General features: G+C 40.0%; 2 protein-coding genes across 4 annotated transcripts; one reads left to right on the forward strand and one right to left on the reverse strand.

Moving 5' to 3' along the window:
• Positions 1–5,799: 5,799 nt before the first annotated feature.
• Positions 5,800–9,985, forward strand: sqstm1 (sequestosome 1). 2 transcript variants are annotated; one of them, XM_026940732.3, is made up of 8 exons: positions 5,800–6,114; positions 7,092–7,187; positions 7,414–7,742; positions 7,848–8,016; positions 8,352–8,429; positions 8,590–8,762; positions 8,883–9,096; positions 9,364–9,985. In XM_026940732.3, the coding sequence occupies exons 1-8, from the start codon at positions 5,946–5,948 to the stop codon at positions 9,522–9,524; spliced, it is 1,389 nt and encodes a 462-aa protein (XP_026796533.1). In that variant the 5' UTR covers positions 5,800–5,945; the 3' UTR covers positions 9,525–9,985. The 2 variants fall into 2 exon arrangements, with proteins under 2 accessions (XP_026796533.1, XP_053091674.1); XM_053235699.1 differs by having other exon boundaries at positions 5,976–6,114; positions 7,012–7,187.
• On the reverse strand, positions 9,983–16,893 carry mrnip (MRN complex interacting protein). 2 transcript variants are annotated; one of them, XM_026940741.3, is made up of 7 exons: positions 16,693–16,893; positions 13,802–13,861; positions 13,619–13,725; positions 13,447–13,516; positions 12,070–12,209; positions 11,709–11,817; positions 9,983–10,852 (listed from the first exon to the last, which is right to left on the reverse strand). In XM_026940741.3, the coding sequence occupies exons 1-7, from the start codon at positions 16,750–16,752 to the stop codon at positions 10,142–10,144; spliced, it is 1,257 nt and encodes a 418-aa protein (XP_026796542.3). In that variant the 5' UTR covers positions 16,753–16,893; the 3' UTR covers positions 9,983–10,141. The 2 variants fall into 2 exon arrangements, with proteins under 2 accessions (XP_026796542.3, XP_026796541.3); XM_026940740.3 differs by having other exon boundaries at positions 11,709–11,820.
• Positions 16,894–17,032: the final 139 nt, after the last annotated feature.

Raw genomic sequence — 17,032 nt, forward strand, 5'->3', positions numbered from 1 at the left:
CGTAAGTAGTATGGATGGTACACCATTTTAAATTAAGCCCTTGTGAGTTAAATTTAACTCACATGCCGTGATATTACCATGAACTAGGGACACAGCTTACTCACAGAATTTGACAGACAGCTTTATAGGTGCTTTGTAGTCTCCATTTAAAACATATCCTCATGCTAGTGAAGCTATGTAAAGTCTAAGTCGATATGGACAAATGTGTAATAATGCTAGACAATTATGTGTTTCCACCTTTGTGGCACCAGTTTGGGGAAGGCCCACATATGAGTGTGAAGGTAAGGTGTCCATATACTTTTGGCTATATAGTGTAGATCAGGCTTTAAGAATACTATCAAGCTAAAGCCCTTTTAAAAAGGAACTTCTTTGATTGACAAGCTGTCAAAACACATCATTGTTCATGTCTACACAAAAACATTTGAATGTGAGGGAACATCTGGAGAGTTTACAGAAAAGAGTTTCTCTCCCTGAATTAAAAACAGAGACAGGAGACCACTAGAGACTTTATGTTCTATTTGCAGGAATAAAAACTCCACAATAAAGACTTACTAATAAATCAGCAGAAGAAAGCACTTGTTTCATTATCAGCTAGTAACTCTGAGTCTTTCAGGCTCAATAAATAATAACTGAAATGAAAGACACAGTATAAAATATATTAAAATATATCTGGGTATGGAACAATAAACGGTTTTTCCCCTTTTTTGTCAGTTGTTAACTTCATGTTGCAGAGGTTAGTTATATGTGCAGCCTCTTATTTCTGCACACCACTCACAAACTAATGGCTGCAGAATTCTTGAGTCAAACTAACTGAAACTGAACCAGTGAATTAGACGGGCTGTCAGAGCACACTGCGGAGTTTAGCACTGTACCTCATTTACCACCCAGTTCAACTCATCAGCTAACTACCAAGGCCTTCGTGGGTTAGATTCAGTGTATTTGGAGATGGAGAAGTTACCTCATATCGAGAGGTCAGTAGTATAAGCTGCGAGAAAATGGTGATTCTTTCCTCATATTTAGTTGATAATCAATCATTATGTCAGATTGTATGAGCTCTGCTTTTTTAAAAGCGGCTTTTTTTCTAATCCCTGGGAGCTGGAATCCAGCACAGTGCAGTGAATTTCTCACTGCTCAGACATCTACTGCTAATAAACTGATGAGTTGAATCGCCTCAGGCTCTGCAGGAGTTATGCCATAATGCAGTAGTTTTCTAATCCTTACACAGTTATTTTATTTTTCTCTGCTCTAATACGCCTGATTCAGCTAATCAGCTAATTAACAGGCCTTCTTGACTCAATGTGGATGTGTTACTTAACTAAAATGTGTAGAGCAGAGCTACTCGTGGATGAGGTTTGGGGATCATGGCACATTCAAGGGGAAAAAAAAGGAACCAAAATGCAGACACTTGTTACTGGGGTTGTACTCAAGGATACATCCTCTGGATCATTAGTTTGAGGACTGAGACAATATACATGTTTAAGGTTCATAATTGACTAAGGGAGGGGGTGGCTTAGTGGTTAGCACTGTTGCCTTGCACTTCTGGGGTTGGGGGTTTGATTCCTGCCTCTGCCCTGTGTGTGCACAGTTTGTATGTTCTCCCCATGCTTTGGGGGTTTCCTTCCCCTGTCCAAAGACATACTTTATATGTTGATTGGCATTTCCAAATTGTCCATTGTGTGTGATTGGGAACTCTGGGCACAAGGCGAGGGACTCCCTGGATGGGGCTCCAACTCATGGCTAGGTGTCCACCACCTTGTGTCCTGAGTTCCCTGGGATAGGCTCCAGGCTCCCCTATGACCCTGTGTAGGATAAGCAGTATAGAGGATGGATGGAATTGATTAAAGGATTCAACACATTCAAATGATCCATTTGTCACATACAGGGTACAGCATGTTGTGAAGTGCATCACTGTTGTACCATTGAAGGTTTATATTTATATAACTTTTACCTCAAGGAACAAAACAGTACTTTTTTTAATTTTCCTAAAGTGTTTTTAATGAACCATGTAGCCAGGTCCGTTAACGCACTTGTCACAGGCTCTAGTTGACCAGATTCTCTTAGAAAATGGCGCCATCCAGCGGCTAAATGCTAATTTCTTAAAACATATCGATGAAAAGTAGCTTATTAAAATGTATAGGGGATTCGCGAGGCAAAACCAAGTAGTTTATGTGCAAAAAGGAAAAAGAAATTAAGGTTTTCTTGGGATTTCAGATATTAATTTGGTGTTTAAACTATCTGTCAAGGCTTTGTGAAAAGTCTTAGTATCCAGAAGTAGTAGAGATAAAGTTATATTCCCTCAAAATATCAAATATGACAGGAACGAGTTGATTATGTGTTGATGAATGAAACATAAATATTTCTTTTCACTAAATTAGCTTTTGTTTTAATATCCTGTACTATTTCCCGTCTTAGAACCGTCATTTGTTTGTTTATGTAGAGGTGTGTTTATAGAAGGTAAAACAGTATACAGGAAGATGACGTTTAACTTCTAGAACTCCTAGAAGGCTCGCGCACTTTCTAGTTTAGTTATCAAGCGGCTCCCGCTGAGATGCCGCTTGGCCACGTCACGACGGGGAACCACGTGACCGGGTGAGTCAGAGTCAGGTGACAGTAGAGTAACCGGCTTGGAAACTGCAACGTCACGTCACGCGGAATGATGACATTGTTACCTGTCTCAGCGAGCTTGTACAGGTCCCTTCAACACCATCATTAAACATTTATTATAAACAATGATTCAGCCTATTTGAGTATTAAGTATTTATTTAGTTAGTATTTAAGTATTAATAAATGTATGGCCCAAAACCATCTGATCATTTTAATCAACAGAAAACATCATTTTCTTTCGCATTGTACATTATATGACGTCATATACACACACAAATGCATATATCAATGAGGCTGATCCTTACATTAATTCAAAGGATTAATTAAATGCCAAATAACTAATTACATTCAAGTACATTAATATACCATCACATGATAGGACAATTATAGGGAGGATGAACTTTGCAAATTCGAAGAGTCAAAACATTTAAATGAATGGCAGACACTGGTATCAAGTGATATTAGTTGATAGTAAAAGAGAGACTTGTGGTTGGTATTCAGTTAGGCCAGGGGTGTCCAAACTTTTAATTTTGAGGGCAGTTACATCCAAATCAGGGTAACAGTATAGATATTACAGCACATTTCATATGTGGCCCTCCCTATTTCAGGAACCAAAAGTAATTGGTCAAACTATCATAATCATACATTAAATAGACATTTTGAATACTCAGTTGCAAATTCACTTTATTTAAGGACTCTTTCAAGACTTCATGAAAGGTTTCAAATGCTTACTGGTTTCCAGCTCTTTTGAAACTGTCCCTTCTCACTGTTTGCACTTTTTTCTGTAGCCATGACTAAATATCCACCCATCCAATCTCTGTACAGCTTATCCTACCCAGGGTCGTGGGGAGCCTGGAGCCTATCCCAGGACACTCGGGGCACAAGGTGGGGGACACCCTGGATGGGGTGCCAACCCATAGCAAGGCACAATCACACACACACACACACATTCTCACATTACAGACAATTTGGAAATGCCAGTCAGCCTACAACACATGTCTCTGGACTGGGAGAGGAAACCGGAGTCCCCGGAGGAAACCCCTGAAGCATGGGGAGAACATGCAAACTCCACGCACACAGGGCAGAGGCAAGATTCGAACACCCAAACCCACAAGTGTGAGGCAACAGTGCTAACTAATAAGTCACCATGCCCCACGACTAAATATCATTCTGTAAATTAATTTACAGGTGTATTCAGAGAAAAAAACGCTCTTACATTTTAGCTAAATGCGCTACCATCAGGCGAAAGGAAAACTGTAACGTGTTGGCCGGTGGGCCTCCTGTCATACATTACATATCATACATTCTAAAAGAAAAGCTAAAGGCCAATTAACATCTGTCCGTGGGCTGCATTTGGCCCTGGGGCCCAGAGTTTGGACACCCCTGAATTAGTCTATGTTAAGATTTACTATAATGTCTTCACTGAAAATATTCTTGAAATCTGGAGTGCCCAACCTAGATTATACCTTCTAAATCTGGTCATGAATTGACCAGCTTATTCAGGTGAACAAGAATAAAGCAACAATAGAACAATTTGATGAAAATGATCCAGTAACGTGGCTGCAGCTTTAACCTGTGAGGAAAAAAAAAACGTTTTCACTCAGCATGACACAGCACTTCAAAAGTATCATTTAGCTGCAAGTACAACAAATACACCCACACACAACCACACAATATAAATGAGTTATAGAGCAGGGAGTTGAATTAGGATATGTTTAACTAACTGAAAAGAAAAAAAAAAAAATAGAGCAGAACTTCTCCTCAGAGGTAGAGATTGCATCAGAATGGACCATGGCACTATGGATTAAATCACAAATATTCAGGCACAGTTAGAATAAACATTAAAGCTTATAGAAGAAAAGCATACTTTTAATGCCAGTTGAGGCCTGGGGATAATATTTTCACAAAACTTAAAGATTAAAAGAATTTTGTTTTTTGCTGTTAACCCAGTAAGAGCTGAACTAGCTATCTATTCCCATATGTGTGTTTGTGATTCATGTTCTTGTTGCTCTTTGGCCTATAATCATCATTTTTAGACCTCCTTACAGCTGACAGACGGCTCATGGACATTCAACCAACATGACCCCTGAGTAGCTGCCTTTTTAAATGATCTAGTTTAGTTCTTTTTAGGAGGAACAGTGAGTAGCAAAGCTCACAGCTCCAGGATCCGCAGTTTCATCTTAAGCTTGGGTTACCGTCTGTGAGGAGTTTTGCATGTTCTTCCTGTGTCCATGTGGGTTTCCTTCTGGTTCTCTTTTTTTTTTTTTTCCCCCACCGCCCAAAAACATGCCGGAAGTTGGACTCGCTGTGCCCCTGTGTGTTCATGATTGTGTCAATGTGGCCTCATGCCTAGTGTTCCCAGCATAGGCTCCAGATTCACCACAACCCTGACCAGGATCAAGAGGTTACTGAAAATGAATGAACGAATAAAGTTCTTCACAAGGCTCCAGATTCACCACAACCCTGACCAGGATCAAGAAGTTACTGAAAATTAATGAACAAATAAAGTTCTTTTTCACATGGTGGTTTATTTTGTCCCCTTTTCCTGCCCCATGTGTGTTCATGCACATAGTTTTAAATACATATATTCAAACAATCATATATATTTTTATGTATACTTGTGTAAAAACATCTCAAATAGTAGTGTGGGGACTGATACGGAATCTGAAACTTTAACAAGTACAAGACACACTTGCCAATCACCTCATGTCTGAATACAAGCATGGTTCCAAAAGAGGTACATTATAGAGATTAAGAACACCTATAATTTACACTCAGTGTATATTAAACTGTAGTGAAGAGCCATTACAGTTACTGCTGGTAATTCTGCTGATTAAAAATGCCACTGAATAACTTGAAAGTGAGTATTTTTTTTTTTTTTAAGTAATCTACTTTGTGGACAACTAAGCATTTGTTCTAGAAGGTTCTACCACTTGGTTTCTACATAATAATACGGGATTACAGCTGTGATAATGGCCGTGGGAAATCCCCCATTGGAAAATGCTGTGTCATTCCTCGGCCTTCTAATCCCCCCTCTATGGGGCCCCACCCTCATGCTGTTGTTGTTGTAGTAGCATCTCGGATCATGCGCAGTGACCTGAAGTGAGATTTGTCATCAGGTCAGATGCACTTGGCCACGCCCCTTGACTCTGCCGGACGTTTCCATTGGCTGCTCTGTTGTATAAATAATATAGAGGCGGTAACACAGCGCACTTGTACACAGTGGTTCAGGAAGTAGTCAGTCAGCTGATCTGTGATTTTTAAAGGACGCAATTTCTGCTGCGCAACAAACGCCGGAGCGTGAATTTCTAACTAATCGCTGGTGGAGAGAAAACACCAACATGTCGGTGACAGTAAAGGCTTACCTCCTCGGGAAAGAGGACTGTCATAAGGAGATCCGCCGCTTCCCCATCGATCAGGACGTCTCGACAAGTTTCGAGTACTTGAATCGCAAGGTGGTGGATGTTTTCGCAAACCTGCGCAATATCTCCTTCCAAATGTACTACAAAGGTAAGATTTATCTAATATGATTAGTCATAACGAAGTAATCACGTGAGAAAAAAGAAACATAGCTGTAATATTAGTGGTCAGTGCCAATACTTTTGCATGAACTCTCTAATCTACATGTTTATTAGGCTGTAGTTAATTTGTAATTATTACATGCCATATCTTGTTGAAAGGTCGAACCAAAGCTATGGCATCTTGAGTTCTTAAACTAAACCCATAAATATGTATCACTCTCAGAATAATAGTTTTAAGTCTTGTCTTTGTGTACTTTAATCAAGGATATATCTTTTATACCTGTAATATGTACTTTTACATGGAAAGGTTTCAAAGACACACACTTTTTGCACATAAAAAGGTATTATTGAAGGTACTACCCCAGAGACAAGTTTTTTTTCCCCCCTGAGAGTATTCATTATTTCAGTATAAACTAGAACATTAACAACAGAGAGTAAGTTTGTCTGCTTCACAGTATCTTATAGTGATTAATTTTATATAATTACGCTGTCTCATTGTCCAGTTTTGTAATCCGGTTGTGGCACAAACCCTAACATGTAAACATGTAAACCATTACCTTCAGCTGCTCGGACTTGTTGCCCTGCATAGTTTCCAGCATTAAACAGGTGCTTGCTTCCACCTTTAGAAATGGAAATGCAAATATTATTATTATAAAGTACAGTCTAGGGCATGTTTTGTACATCCATTCTGGTCTCCTGGTCACTACTGAAGAATTCAGTTTAACACGGCGGACATTTCAGCGTTTAACATGGCTACAACCTGAGGTAGCCATTTCAGGAAATGGAGTTGTACTTTATACCTTTAAACATGTTACTCCAATACGAGCTTCTTTGTTTCAGAGCCCAAACAGAAGGATAGTTTAACACCGTACTTATATCGTTCCAGATAAATGTGTTGGTACAAAACACAGAATGATTGCCATTACAAAGCCAGACGCTGACTGTTCTCCTTCTGTCTTGCTGTAGATGAGGATGAAGACATGATTGCCTTCTCTTCTGATAATGAGCTCATGATGGGACTGGCTATGGTGAAGGACGATACCTTCCGCATTTTCATCAAGGGTAAGATACTCACAGAATCAGATATTTCTTTGACATCAGGAAGCGGTATGGGTTATGTCAAATACACCGCAACATTTAGATTGTGGTTTTAAATTTGAATTTGATGGGACTTCCTCTTTGGAAAATGCTGCATCATCAACCAGCCTAAGCATAGTTAAGTATCTTGCAAGTCAACAGAGTCTTTAACCAAGTACTAAGATCGTTCTTTTGTATCTTACTTTCTCAGAAAAAAAGGAGCACAAGCGTGACTTCCCACATCATATGGACCAAGGGTTCCCCTTCCCCCCTCCTCCAGGACCTCATCACATGGGTCCTCAAGGACACCCTCCTATGGGTCCACCCCATATGGGTCCACCCTTTATGGGTCCACCTCATCACCAACTCATGGTTCACCCTGGTGTGACTTGTGATGGTTGTGAGGGCCAAGTGGCTGGGACCCGCTTCAAGTGCACCGTGTGCCCCAATTATGACCTGTGCTCCACCTGCCAGGCCAAGGGCCTCCACAAGGAACATGCTCTCCTGCCCATTTTTCACCCCATGACCAATATGTATGAGGTGAGCTTCAGCCAGGAAACTGCCCTATTTTTAGTTTTTATGGTCTTAGTTATGGTTTACTTAATGTTTTAAGCTTATGTTCTGTCTTTGTTTTTCTTCGATTAGTGGTTTCCTCGTGGCAAATTTTGGCGCAAGATGAGGCACTGCATGTGGGCTGGGGCTCAAGCTCAGGCTCAGGCTCAGGCTCAGGCTCAAAACCAGGCCCAGCCCGGGCCATCTGGTTGCCAGCCCAGCTCCCAGCAGGCTAACTCGCAGGATGGCCAAGCTCAAAATGGTAACGTTTTTGTTCCAAGCAGATACATGTTTCATGGGAAACATAGAGGAGTACTGCGCAAAAGTCTTAGACACATGCAAAGAAATGCTATAAACCAAAGCTGCCTTAACAAATAATGAAATTAAATGTTTCTACAGTTAAAAAAAAACAGTAATAAACTAAAAGTCAATATTTGGTGTGACAAACCTTGCTTTTTTTGGTGTCTTTATGTCTTTAAATTATGGTGCCTAAGATTTTTGCACAGTACCATATATCAGTCTGTACTCAAATACCCCATGATAAACTAGCAACTGAACTTTTTCCTGTCACCTTTTTTTTTTTTTTACCCCCCACAGGAGCCTCATCTGCCAAGGCCAATATGGAGTACCTGAGGAACATTGGAGAGGGAGTGGCTGCCTTGCTAAGCCCCCTTGGTAGGTGCCTTGCCAGTCACCATGTTATATAACTAAGTGTCAACACAAGAAATTCTTATATGGACTGTATTGCTAAAGCCCTGCCCTTCACATGCTTATGTAATGGCTTTAACGATTAGTGAAAATGTATATTTGCTTAAATAAATTTGCCACTCCACAGGCATCGATGTGGACATTGATGTTGAGCATGAGGGCAACAAGGCCAAAGTGACAACACCTCCTCCTGCCTCAAGTGGACCTCCTAGTGGCCGGAGTGATGGTAGCTCTGGAGGCCATTCCAAGGGTGCAGATGGAGGTCCAAGCAGTGCAGGGAGTACCAATGGGGGGAAAAAGGTAACTAAATAAGATGTATGCCAAATAACCATGCCGTTAGATCCAACGTTCATTTAAAAATCTGTTTCATTAATGTTTGGATGTGAAGATGAAGATAAACCCTCAAAATGTCTCTTTAAGATGGTTTTGCTGGATCAGAAAGACCAAAGTAACGATGAGGAATGGACCCATCTGAGCTCAAAGGAAGTGGACCCATCCACAGGCGAGCTCCAGTCACTCAGAATGGAGGTGGATGGAGCAAATGATGACCCTGCTCCACTCAGCCACAGCTCCACCTTTAACCCAGGCCCCAGTGGTCTCCGTGAAGCTGCCCACTATCCACATCTGCCTCAAGGTAAATGCCACTAGTTTCCATTTTGGTACACTTACACCTGTTTTTTTTTTTTTTTTTTTGTAAAACTTGGTAGCTAAACAATTACTCTGAGCTGCCCAAACTCATTCTCCTGTGCAATACCAAACCTGCCCCATAGTTTACTTATTAAATGCCCAAACCTCAGCCCCAGTAGAGCTACCTTTTTTTTAATTCTCCATCATCACCCCAGCACCACATAGCCATCATCATACTCACAACCTGATCTGTCCTCAAACCTTCCTTTCTCAGACGCTGACCCTCGGCTGGTGGAGTCTCTGTCCCAGATGCTCTCCATGGGCTTCACAGATGAAGGTGGTTGGCTGACCAGACTGCTCCACACCAAGAACTATGACATTGGAGCCGCTCTGGACACCATCCAGTACGCCAAACCCCCAGACCAACGGAAGTGAAGCAAAAACAAGGGCTCAGAAAAATGGGGGTTACATTTAATTAATCATTTTGAAAACCCCATGCTAACCCATTTAACCATCTCTGCCTTTTCTAAATCTGTAACAAATTCCTTTCATAATGCTGACAATATAAATTACTCAGGCATTTTAAATAATACAGATTTCTATTTTATTCAAACATGGGAATTAACATAAAGTTACTATCTGAGTACAGTCACAGTGTCATATATTGGCTCTATCAGTTCACATATAGCACAAAATAATTTACATTTACTTTCCAAACTGGTAAACTTTAAGAAATGTCTGTGAACATGTTCCTACTTATAAAATGGTAGTCATTGTTTTATTCTACAAGGAAAAATCAAGAGTATATTTGTTAGTCAGAATGGAAAAGAATTGTTATATTCTATACTTTTACACACTTTCCTGCCTTGTCTGTCAAATAAATTGTTTGCAAAGCACTCAAGATGTGTCTGGATTATTCTAAAATGTTAAAAATGGTACAATATTTATCTTATAATATTAATCAATATTACAAGGATGATCACAATCGCAGTATGTTATTTTTGTCCATTTGTAGGTACACTTCCAATAGGTCAATGATGAATAGTAACAGATTAATATGTGTCATCAAAGTCCTCATCTGTATGGAATAATGTGCTAAAGGAAAGGGCAGGACATGGCCTTTTAATAGGTAGTGGCTGAACACACACAGGCTTTTGAGAGTCAACAGGCTTTGATGTGATGGTAGGACTGTTAGGCTGTTTGCACACATTTCCTTTCACACAGTGACTCAGTTTCTCAAAAACAGTCACCTTTTCTACACCAAACACCTTATCCAATCGAGCTCCTTCACTTCCTCCACTGCTCATACAGCCTGTGTTTTTAAGAGGAACTGTGGCTACAGGCATCACTGGGCTCTGAGCCAGTGCTGAGTGGTCTACATCCGCACACTGAGCATCCTCACCCCTGTCTCCCTCATGCTTGTCTTCTTCAACACAGACAGATGGAAGAAATCGAGCCCACTTGGAGTCCTTGGCTTCCAGTTTAGATTCACTGGGTTGCTGATGTGAGAATGATTGTGCAAAGAAACTGCTTAAGGGAACTGAGGTCTGAGGCTTGGCGCTTAACTCAGCAGAAGATTTCTTATCTGCTCCAGTGAACTCGGAACATATACCAGTATTTGCACTAATGTGTTTCGAGCCCAGTGATGGAGCTAGAGAATCACAAAGAGCATCAGTTCTCTGGCTTGTACTGGTGTTTGGGAATCCTGTCGAAGAGTGTGGTACCTGAGGCAATGATTTGAAAGTGCCATCACGCCGACGAGGCTGAAATAACACAAGCAATATGAAAACAGACATGAGAAAAGCACACCTTTGCCCAAAGATGGTTAAAGATGATTTCTTTAACCAACCTTGGACAGACTGGATGTAGATTTTTAAAGGGACATGTATATGATGATTATAAACATAGTATTATGTTAGCAGGGATACCCAAAAAAAAAAAAAAAAAAAAAAAAATCCCAGATAGCACAGATACTACACAAGTATGATAGTAATGACAAAGTTATTATATACAATATTTCCTTCAAAGTATTAATCCACAATTCCTTGTAGATGGTACAATGAATCATCATAATTGTTAGAACAAAGACAGAATGCAAAAGGTCAGAGTATTAATTTCAATTTTGTAAAGTGGACAGCTAATCAGGCAATAAAAAAAAATCTAGATTCAGGACTATAGCCAGACAATTCCTCATTTCCCAACAGCACAAGAAAAAACATCAGCATTCAGTCTGCGAGGTGCTTTACAAACTTTTACTCTAGTAGTATTTTTGACTTTTCATTTGATCCGTGAGGCTGAGAGGATTCTTGATTCCAGCTTGATTTAATATGGCAAATCTCATTTTACAGAAAAATGAAATCTAATAAACCTCATTATCAATATACCACATTGCCCTGACAGGTTGAACATGTTTTACATTTAGTAGTTATGAGTCTTATTAACTCTTATATTTTCATCTGTGTAAACTAAATCCAAAAGTATAAAGAACGTCCATTAGTGCTATTGTTTAATGCAGGGTCAAATAACATGAGAGAATAGTTTCTTCAGCAGCATCTGCTTTCCTTCAGAATCCTAACACAGGTTTGATGAGGTGACCTAAATCACAGTCTAAAATTGTACCTGAGATGGCAGGCCCCTAGCCCCCCAATGAGCAGTGTCCATGTCCTCATCTCCACCTCCAGTGTAGCGTCCACAAGCGGCCCCTGAAGTAAAGCTTTTCTTCCTTTTTCTGCTAGGAAGATAATGACAACAGCAAAGTCTGACATCAAATCTCATCATCTAGACGAGACAGATGTTTAACTCCTAGCCAAATCAGACAGCCAGATGGCCCAGGATATTGGTAATGCGATTCCCAAAGCATACTTGCACTTTCTTTTTTTTTTGTAGTGAATCAAAAACATGGACTGTTCCAACGGCTGATAAATTTACTGTGCTTTAAAGTGGGGGGAAAAAAATAACCCAGCAAAACCATTGTACTAACCTGATGTTACTACGCTGATGGCACTGCTCTGTGTCTGTGTAAATGTTCTCTTCCTCCTCATGCTCATCTTCATCACATCCTGGCCCATTCTCTTTCTGGTCCACGTATTTACTCCAGCGGCTTACAACCTGTGTCTGCCCCTGCACGGAGATGATAGAGACAAGATGAGTAGTCCTAATAATGAAACTCAATACTAATGTATCAAAACTAAAAAACACAAATATCAGCATATGTGTTTGCTGGGTCCTGGATATTTTGCACCAGTGTCTGACTCTGAGAACTTTTTTACACACAGAGTCTAATTTAAAGCTACTGAAAAGGACTAATAAAAAAAACAAACAAAAAAAAAAAAAAAAAAAAAAAAAAAAAAACACTTGATTTCAAGACAATAGGCTAAAAGTGGCAAAATACTTTGACCCAAAAAAGTTGCCATGTCAATTTTTCAAGATTAAGTAGCTAGATAGTATCTAGTAGCTAGATTGTATCTTGACAGTGTTTGTCAGGATGCAACACTTTTTAGGTCATTTTATTCATACAGAGAACAGTGGTTAAAACGATACTGCTCCCCAGTCAGAATATGATTCCACTTGTTTAATTAGCTGGACTCTGTCTTCAAATAGCTGAGTTTTTTATTTATTTATTTATTTATTTATTTTAATTAGGTGTATTCCTGTCTATTTATTAAGTTATTATACCTATAAATAATATGAAGTGGACTCTAAAGACAATTTTAATAAAAAAAAAAAAAAATTGTTACTATGGGTAAAAAATTCAGAAAAAAAAAAACTCTCTGGCACCATTTAATAATAAATGTTTGTTTTTTCCAGTTAAAGGGGTATCCAATTGTTAAAAGTTTGAGAACCCCTGGTGTAGATCAGCCCATTTTCTAAATTTTCTCTTAACCAAAACCTCTAGTCATGTTGAAAGCAAAGACTAATGTGGTCTCAAATCAAATCAAAGCCAACAGTGGAGAAATAGATACCCAAATGTCACACTGTCTTTCATTATTAATTGAGACTGTTATTAAGAAGTATTTGTGTTACTTATGTGGACAAAAAAGCAAGTACAACCTATTACCTAATCTCATCAGCAGTCCACATCATATGATTCAGAGTTTGTGTCATTTCTGTTTGGGTAAAGGAACTGCTAAAATGACTCTGAACTTCATTTGTGATCAAATGGAAAATGGCGTGCATCTGCCCAAGGACATGAATTAATAATGACAAATCGAGTTGGAATGAATGTATTTGCATAGACAAAATGTGAATTAAAGATAATTTACTGTTAATCTGGTACTAGTTTTTGGTTATCCAACATGGCATGACTCATGGGCTTGTGCACATCAGTGAAAATGTCCAGCCACAGAACATGCCTGACCTTTTGCTCCCAACTTTGAGTCTCGTCTCCAGAGCCGACTTCAACTTCACACTCCTCCTCCTCCTTCTCCCTTTGAAAAAGGAGACAGTCATAAAATATTTACGCAAGTTATTTTATACGATGTGGACGTTTAAAGAAACATAGAGTTAACACTTAACACCTTAACACTTACCACTGAGTCCAAGCTCTTTCATTTTCTACCTGTAGCAGCTCTCCGCGCAATGAATTCAGCTTCTGTACGTGGCGTCTACAGTCCGCACCAGTCCCTCTGCCGTATTCCTGCAACAAAACAAATGCAGAGCACAACAGAACAGAACAGCACAAAGCTTTGCCCAATTTAATGAAAGAAACTTACCTTTATAAGTGACTGTTTTTCTCCACACATCTTGCAGCTCCATTTTTTGCTCTTTCTGACCTGAAGTATAAGATTACAGTTTAGCTAGACAACAGGAATTAGGCTTTTAGTCTTGGAGTTAAGCAGCTTCTACCTCTACCTGCTGGAGGTAATCCGCAATATTATGGGCTAAAGAAGATAAGATGGTACCATATTTAATAACACCATGATTTCATTTTTGTAGGGTCACACAGTATTCTCCTATGAAATAGCTGTTATTGTGGCTCAGGTTTGTTACCAGACTAGACGTTCTGCGCAAAGGTCTTAGGTGCCCTATATTATATATACTATATAAACACATTTTGCCTTATATTCTCACGTCTTCTGCATCACTGAGTCAGCAGAAAAGACCACATTACAGATTAATTGTTAAAAAAATGTTAATTTTCCAAAGAATTCATTATTACAGCTGAAGCAACATATTAAGTAACAAATCAGATAAAAACATAATGGAGGCTGTCAGGTTTTCGCAGCTGAAACAGAGGTAAGTGAGACAACCAAATTCACCAGAAAAACTGAAGCAAGTTTTCCATGCTCAGAAATGCTCAGAAAAACCTACCAGCCAATGTCCTTTTAAAACAGTGTATCTAAGAGAACTTTTAAATCCAAATAATGAAATGAACTGTTTCTACATATAAATATTTAACAATGAAGAGCAACCTAATCTAAGGCAATTATATTTTAGTTTAGTTTGTTCTCTATTGTTAAATATTTATATGTAGAAACAGTTCATTTCATTATTTTTAAGGCATGTTTGCCTTATGAAATTCGGCAAATAATGTGGTATGAAAACATTTCATTTTTAAGGAGAGATATTGTTACTCATCACAGAGCACAGCAGACAGAGATGCCTGGTGAGGAATCAGTTAAACTGGATGAATTTCGTTACTAAACAGAGAGCACCGAGTGAAAGCAATGTAATTCAAAATTAAACTTTGCTGTGTGAAAATGCCCCAGATGGGACTAAATTTTGTCCAAAAAAAAAAAAAAAGTGTCCTGTAGTCAGTAGACAGTGCTGCCGACTTAAAGACTTTGTCACTAGATTTGCTGATTTTTTTAGACCCCTTTAGCGACAAACCTAGCGTCTTTTTGAGCACACGTTAGTGACTGTCTTGAACTCTCCAGCTCACATCACAGCTGCTGTTATACAAGTTGAGAGATCAGGTTCACTCCACTAACCACCAGTGTCTAAAGCCAGACTGTGTTGTGCTTGCAACCACTCACTGATCCCCACTGTTTCCCAGCGAACACTCACTGATCCCCACTGTTTCCCAGCGAACACTCACTGATCCCCACTGTTTCCCAACCACCACTCACTGATCCCCACTGTTTCCCAGCGAACACTCACTGATCCCCACTGTTTCCCAACCACCACGCACTGATCCCCACTGTTTCCCAGCGAACACTCACTGATCCCCACTGTTTCCCAGCGAACACTCACTGATCCCCACTGTTTCCCAACCACCACTCACTGATCCCCACTGTTTCCCAGCGAACACTCACTGATCCCCACTGTTTCCCAACCACCACTCACTGATCCCCACTGTTTCCCAACCACCACGCACTGATCCCCACTGTTTCCCAAACACCACTCACTGATCCCCACTGTTTCCCAGCGAACACTCACTGATCCCCACTGTTTCCCAGCGAACACTCACTGATCCCCACTGTTTCCCAACCACCACTCACTGATCCCCACTGTTTCCCAGCGAACACTCACTGATCCCCACTGTTTCCCAACCACCACGCACTGATCCCCACTGTTTCCCAGCGAACACTCACTGATCCCCACTGTTTCCCAACCACCACGCACTGATCCCCACTGTTTCCCAACGACCACTCACTGATCCCCACTGTTTCCCAACCACCACGCACTGATCCCCACTGTTTCCCAACGACCACTCACTGATCCCCACTGTTTCCCAACCACCACTCACTGATCCCCACTGTTTCCCAAACACCACTCACTGATCCCCACTGTTTCCCAACGAACACTCACTGATCCCCACTGTTTCCCAAACACCACTCACTGATCCCCACTGTTTCCCAAACACCACTCACTGATCCCCACTGTTTCCCAACCACCACGCACTGATCCCCACTGTTTCCCAGCGAACACTCACTGATCCCCACTGTTTGTCCCAACCTCGATCTTCTTTGTTTTAAATTCTTTCCTTCATGACTACACACCCTTTATGACTACTCACTGTCACTGCTTCTTTTTGATGGTGCCATGACCAAATTTGAGTTCTTTCTAAAAGAAATAAATGGTAGTCTATTATTTTCTATTCTGCTAAAACTCTGTTCTAGGTGAAAATCTTCTTCATATACTCTAATTTGTAATTTCATATGCCAATGATCATGATGAATAAATTAGTTAAAAAAAAAAAAAAAAAAGTAGTCTGTGACGTCATCCAGGGACTTCTTGAGCGTGCTTTAGCTACTCTCCCCTGAAAAGAAGCAACTCTGACTGTAGAGGGCGCTGTAATGCAGTTTATCACACTACCGTGCAGCATGTAATATTCGCGCAGTTTAATGTTACAACCTCTGTGATTTATTGAAATAACACAGGCGAGATTTAAACCACATTAACCTACATGGCACCTAATATTCACACTTGTCGTAAATAATAAGGGACTTAAAGACATAAAGATTTAAGTTATAGTGCTAGTTATTTCATTTACGATACAGAGACACTTTTCTGAGCGCCTAATGACTAAAAACAGACCTAACATTTTTAGAGAAGTGAACAAATCAGACAGCAGCCAGTTAACTTAGCAAGCTAGCTAACCTCTGTTTATGTTCATTTATGTACAAAGGGTAAGAGTTTAGAGAAGAATTAGCGCGCGAACCTGTTGTACTTGAAATGTCTTGCAAGAAAAACACCTCAGTACATGAAACTCTTGTACCATCCTGGTATTAACCGCAGTTTATCAGACTATAAGCAGAACTCTGCTTGTTTTATTTCCTGGTACTGTCTGGTATCGTCAATTCCCGACATTCGGAAATCGCGCGGGACGGATTGCGTAGTTGCGTCATTGCGTCAATGCGTCGTTACGTCAGTACGTAATCGGCACGACGCAGTGACGTTTAATGAGCCCGACATGCTTCAGTATTTCTACCACATGGTCACTGATTTCTACCAGTTTGGCTTAAAAATAAAAATTAAAAATAAATAAATAACTTAGGTTA

This window comes from Pangasianodon hypophthalmus, chromosome 7 (genome assembly GCF_027358585.1).
Source record: "Pangasianodon hypophthalmus isolate fPanHyp1 chromosome 7, fPanHyp1.pri, whole genome shotgun sequence".
In the NCBI taxonomy this organism is placed as follows: domain Eukaryota; kingdom Metazoa; phylum Chordata; class Actinopteri; order Siluriformes; family Pangasiidae; genus Pangasianodon; species Pangasianodon hypophthalmus.

Bases quoted from the DNA above. Each gene is read 5' to 3' on its own strand.
- sqstm1 (XM_026940732.3), top strand. From the start codon at position 5,946: ATGTCGGTGACAGTAAAGGCTTACCTCCTCGGGAAAGAGGACTGTCAT. The intron at 6,115-7,091 runs GTAAGATTTATC...GTCTTGCTGTAG, and splicing joins CTTCCAAATGTACTACAAAG to ATGAGGATGAAGACATGATT. The intron at 7,743-7,847 runs GTGAGCTTCAGC...TTCTTCGATTAG, and splicing joins CCATGACCAATATGTATGAG to TGGTTTCCTCGTGGCAAATT.
- mrnip (XM_026940740.3), bottom strand. From the start codon at position 16,752: ATGGTACAAGAGTTTCATGTACTGAGGTGTTTTTCTTGCAAGACATTT. The intron at 12,210-13,446 runs GTCAGGCATGTT...ATCTCCGTGCAG, and splicing joins CTCAAAGTTGGGAGCAAAAG to GGGCAGACACAGGTTGTAAG. The intron at 11,821-12,069 runs GTTAGTACAATG...TTATCTTCCTAG, and splicing joins CATCAGCGTAGTAACATCAG to CAGAAAAAGGAAGAAAAGCT.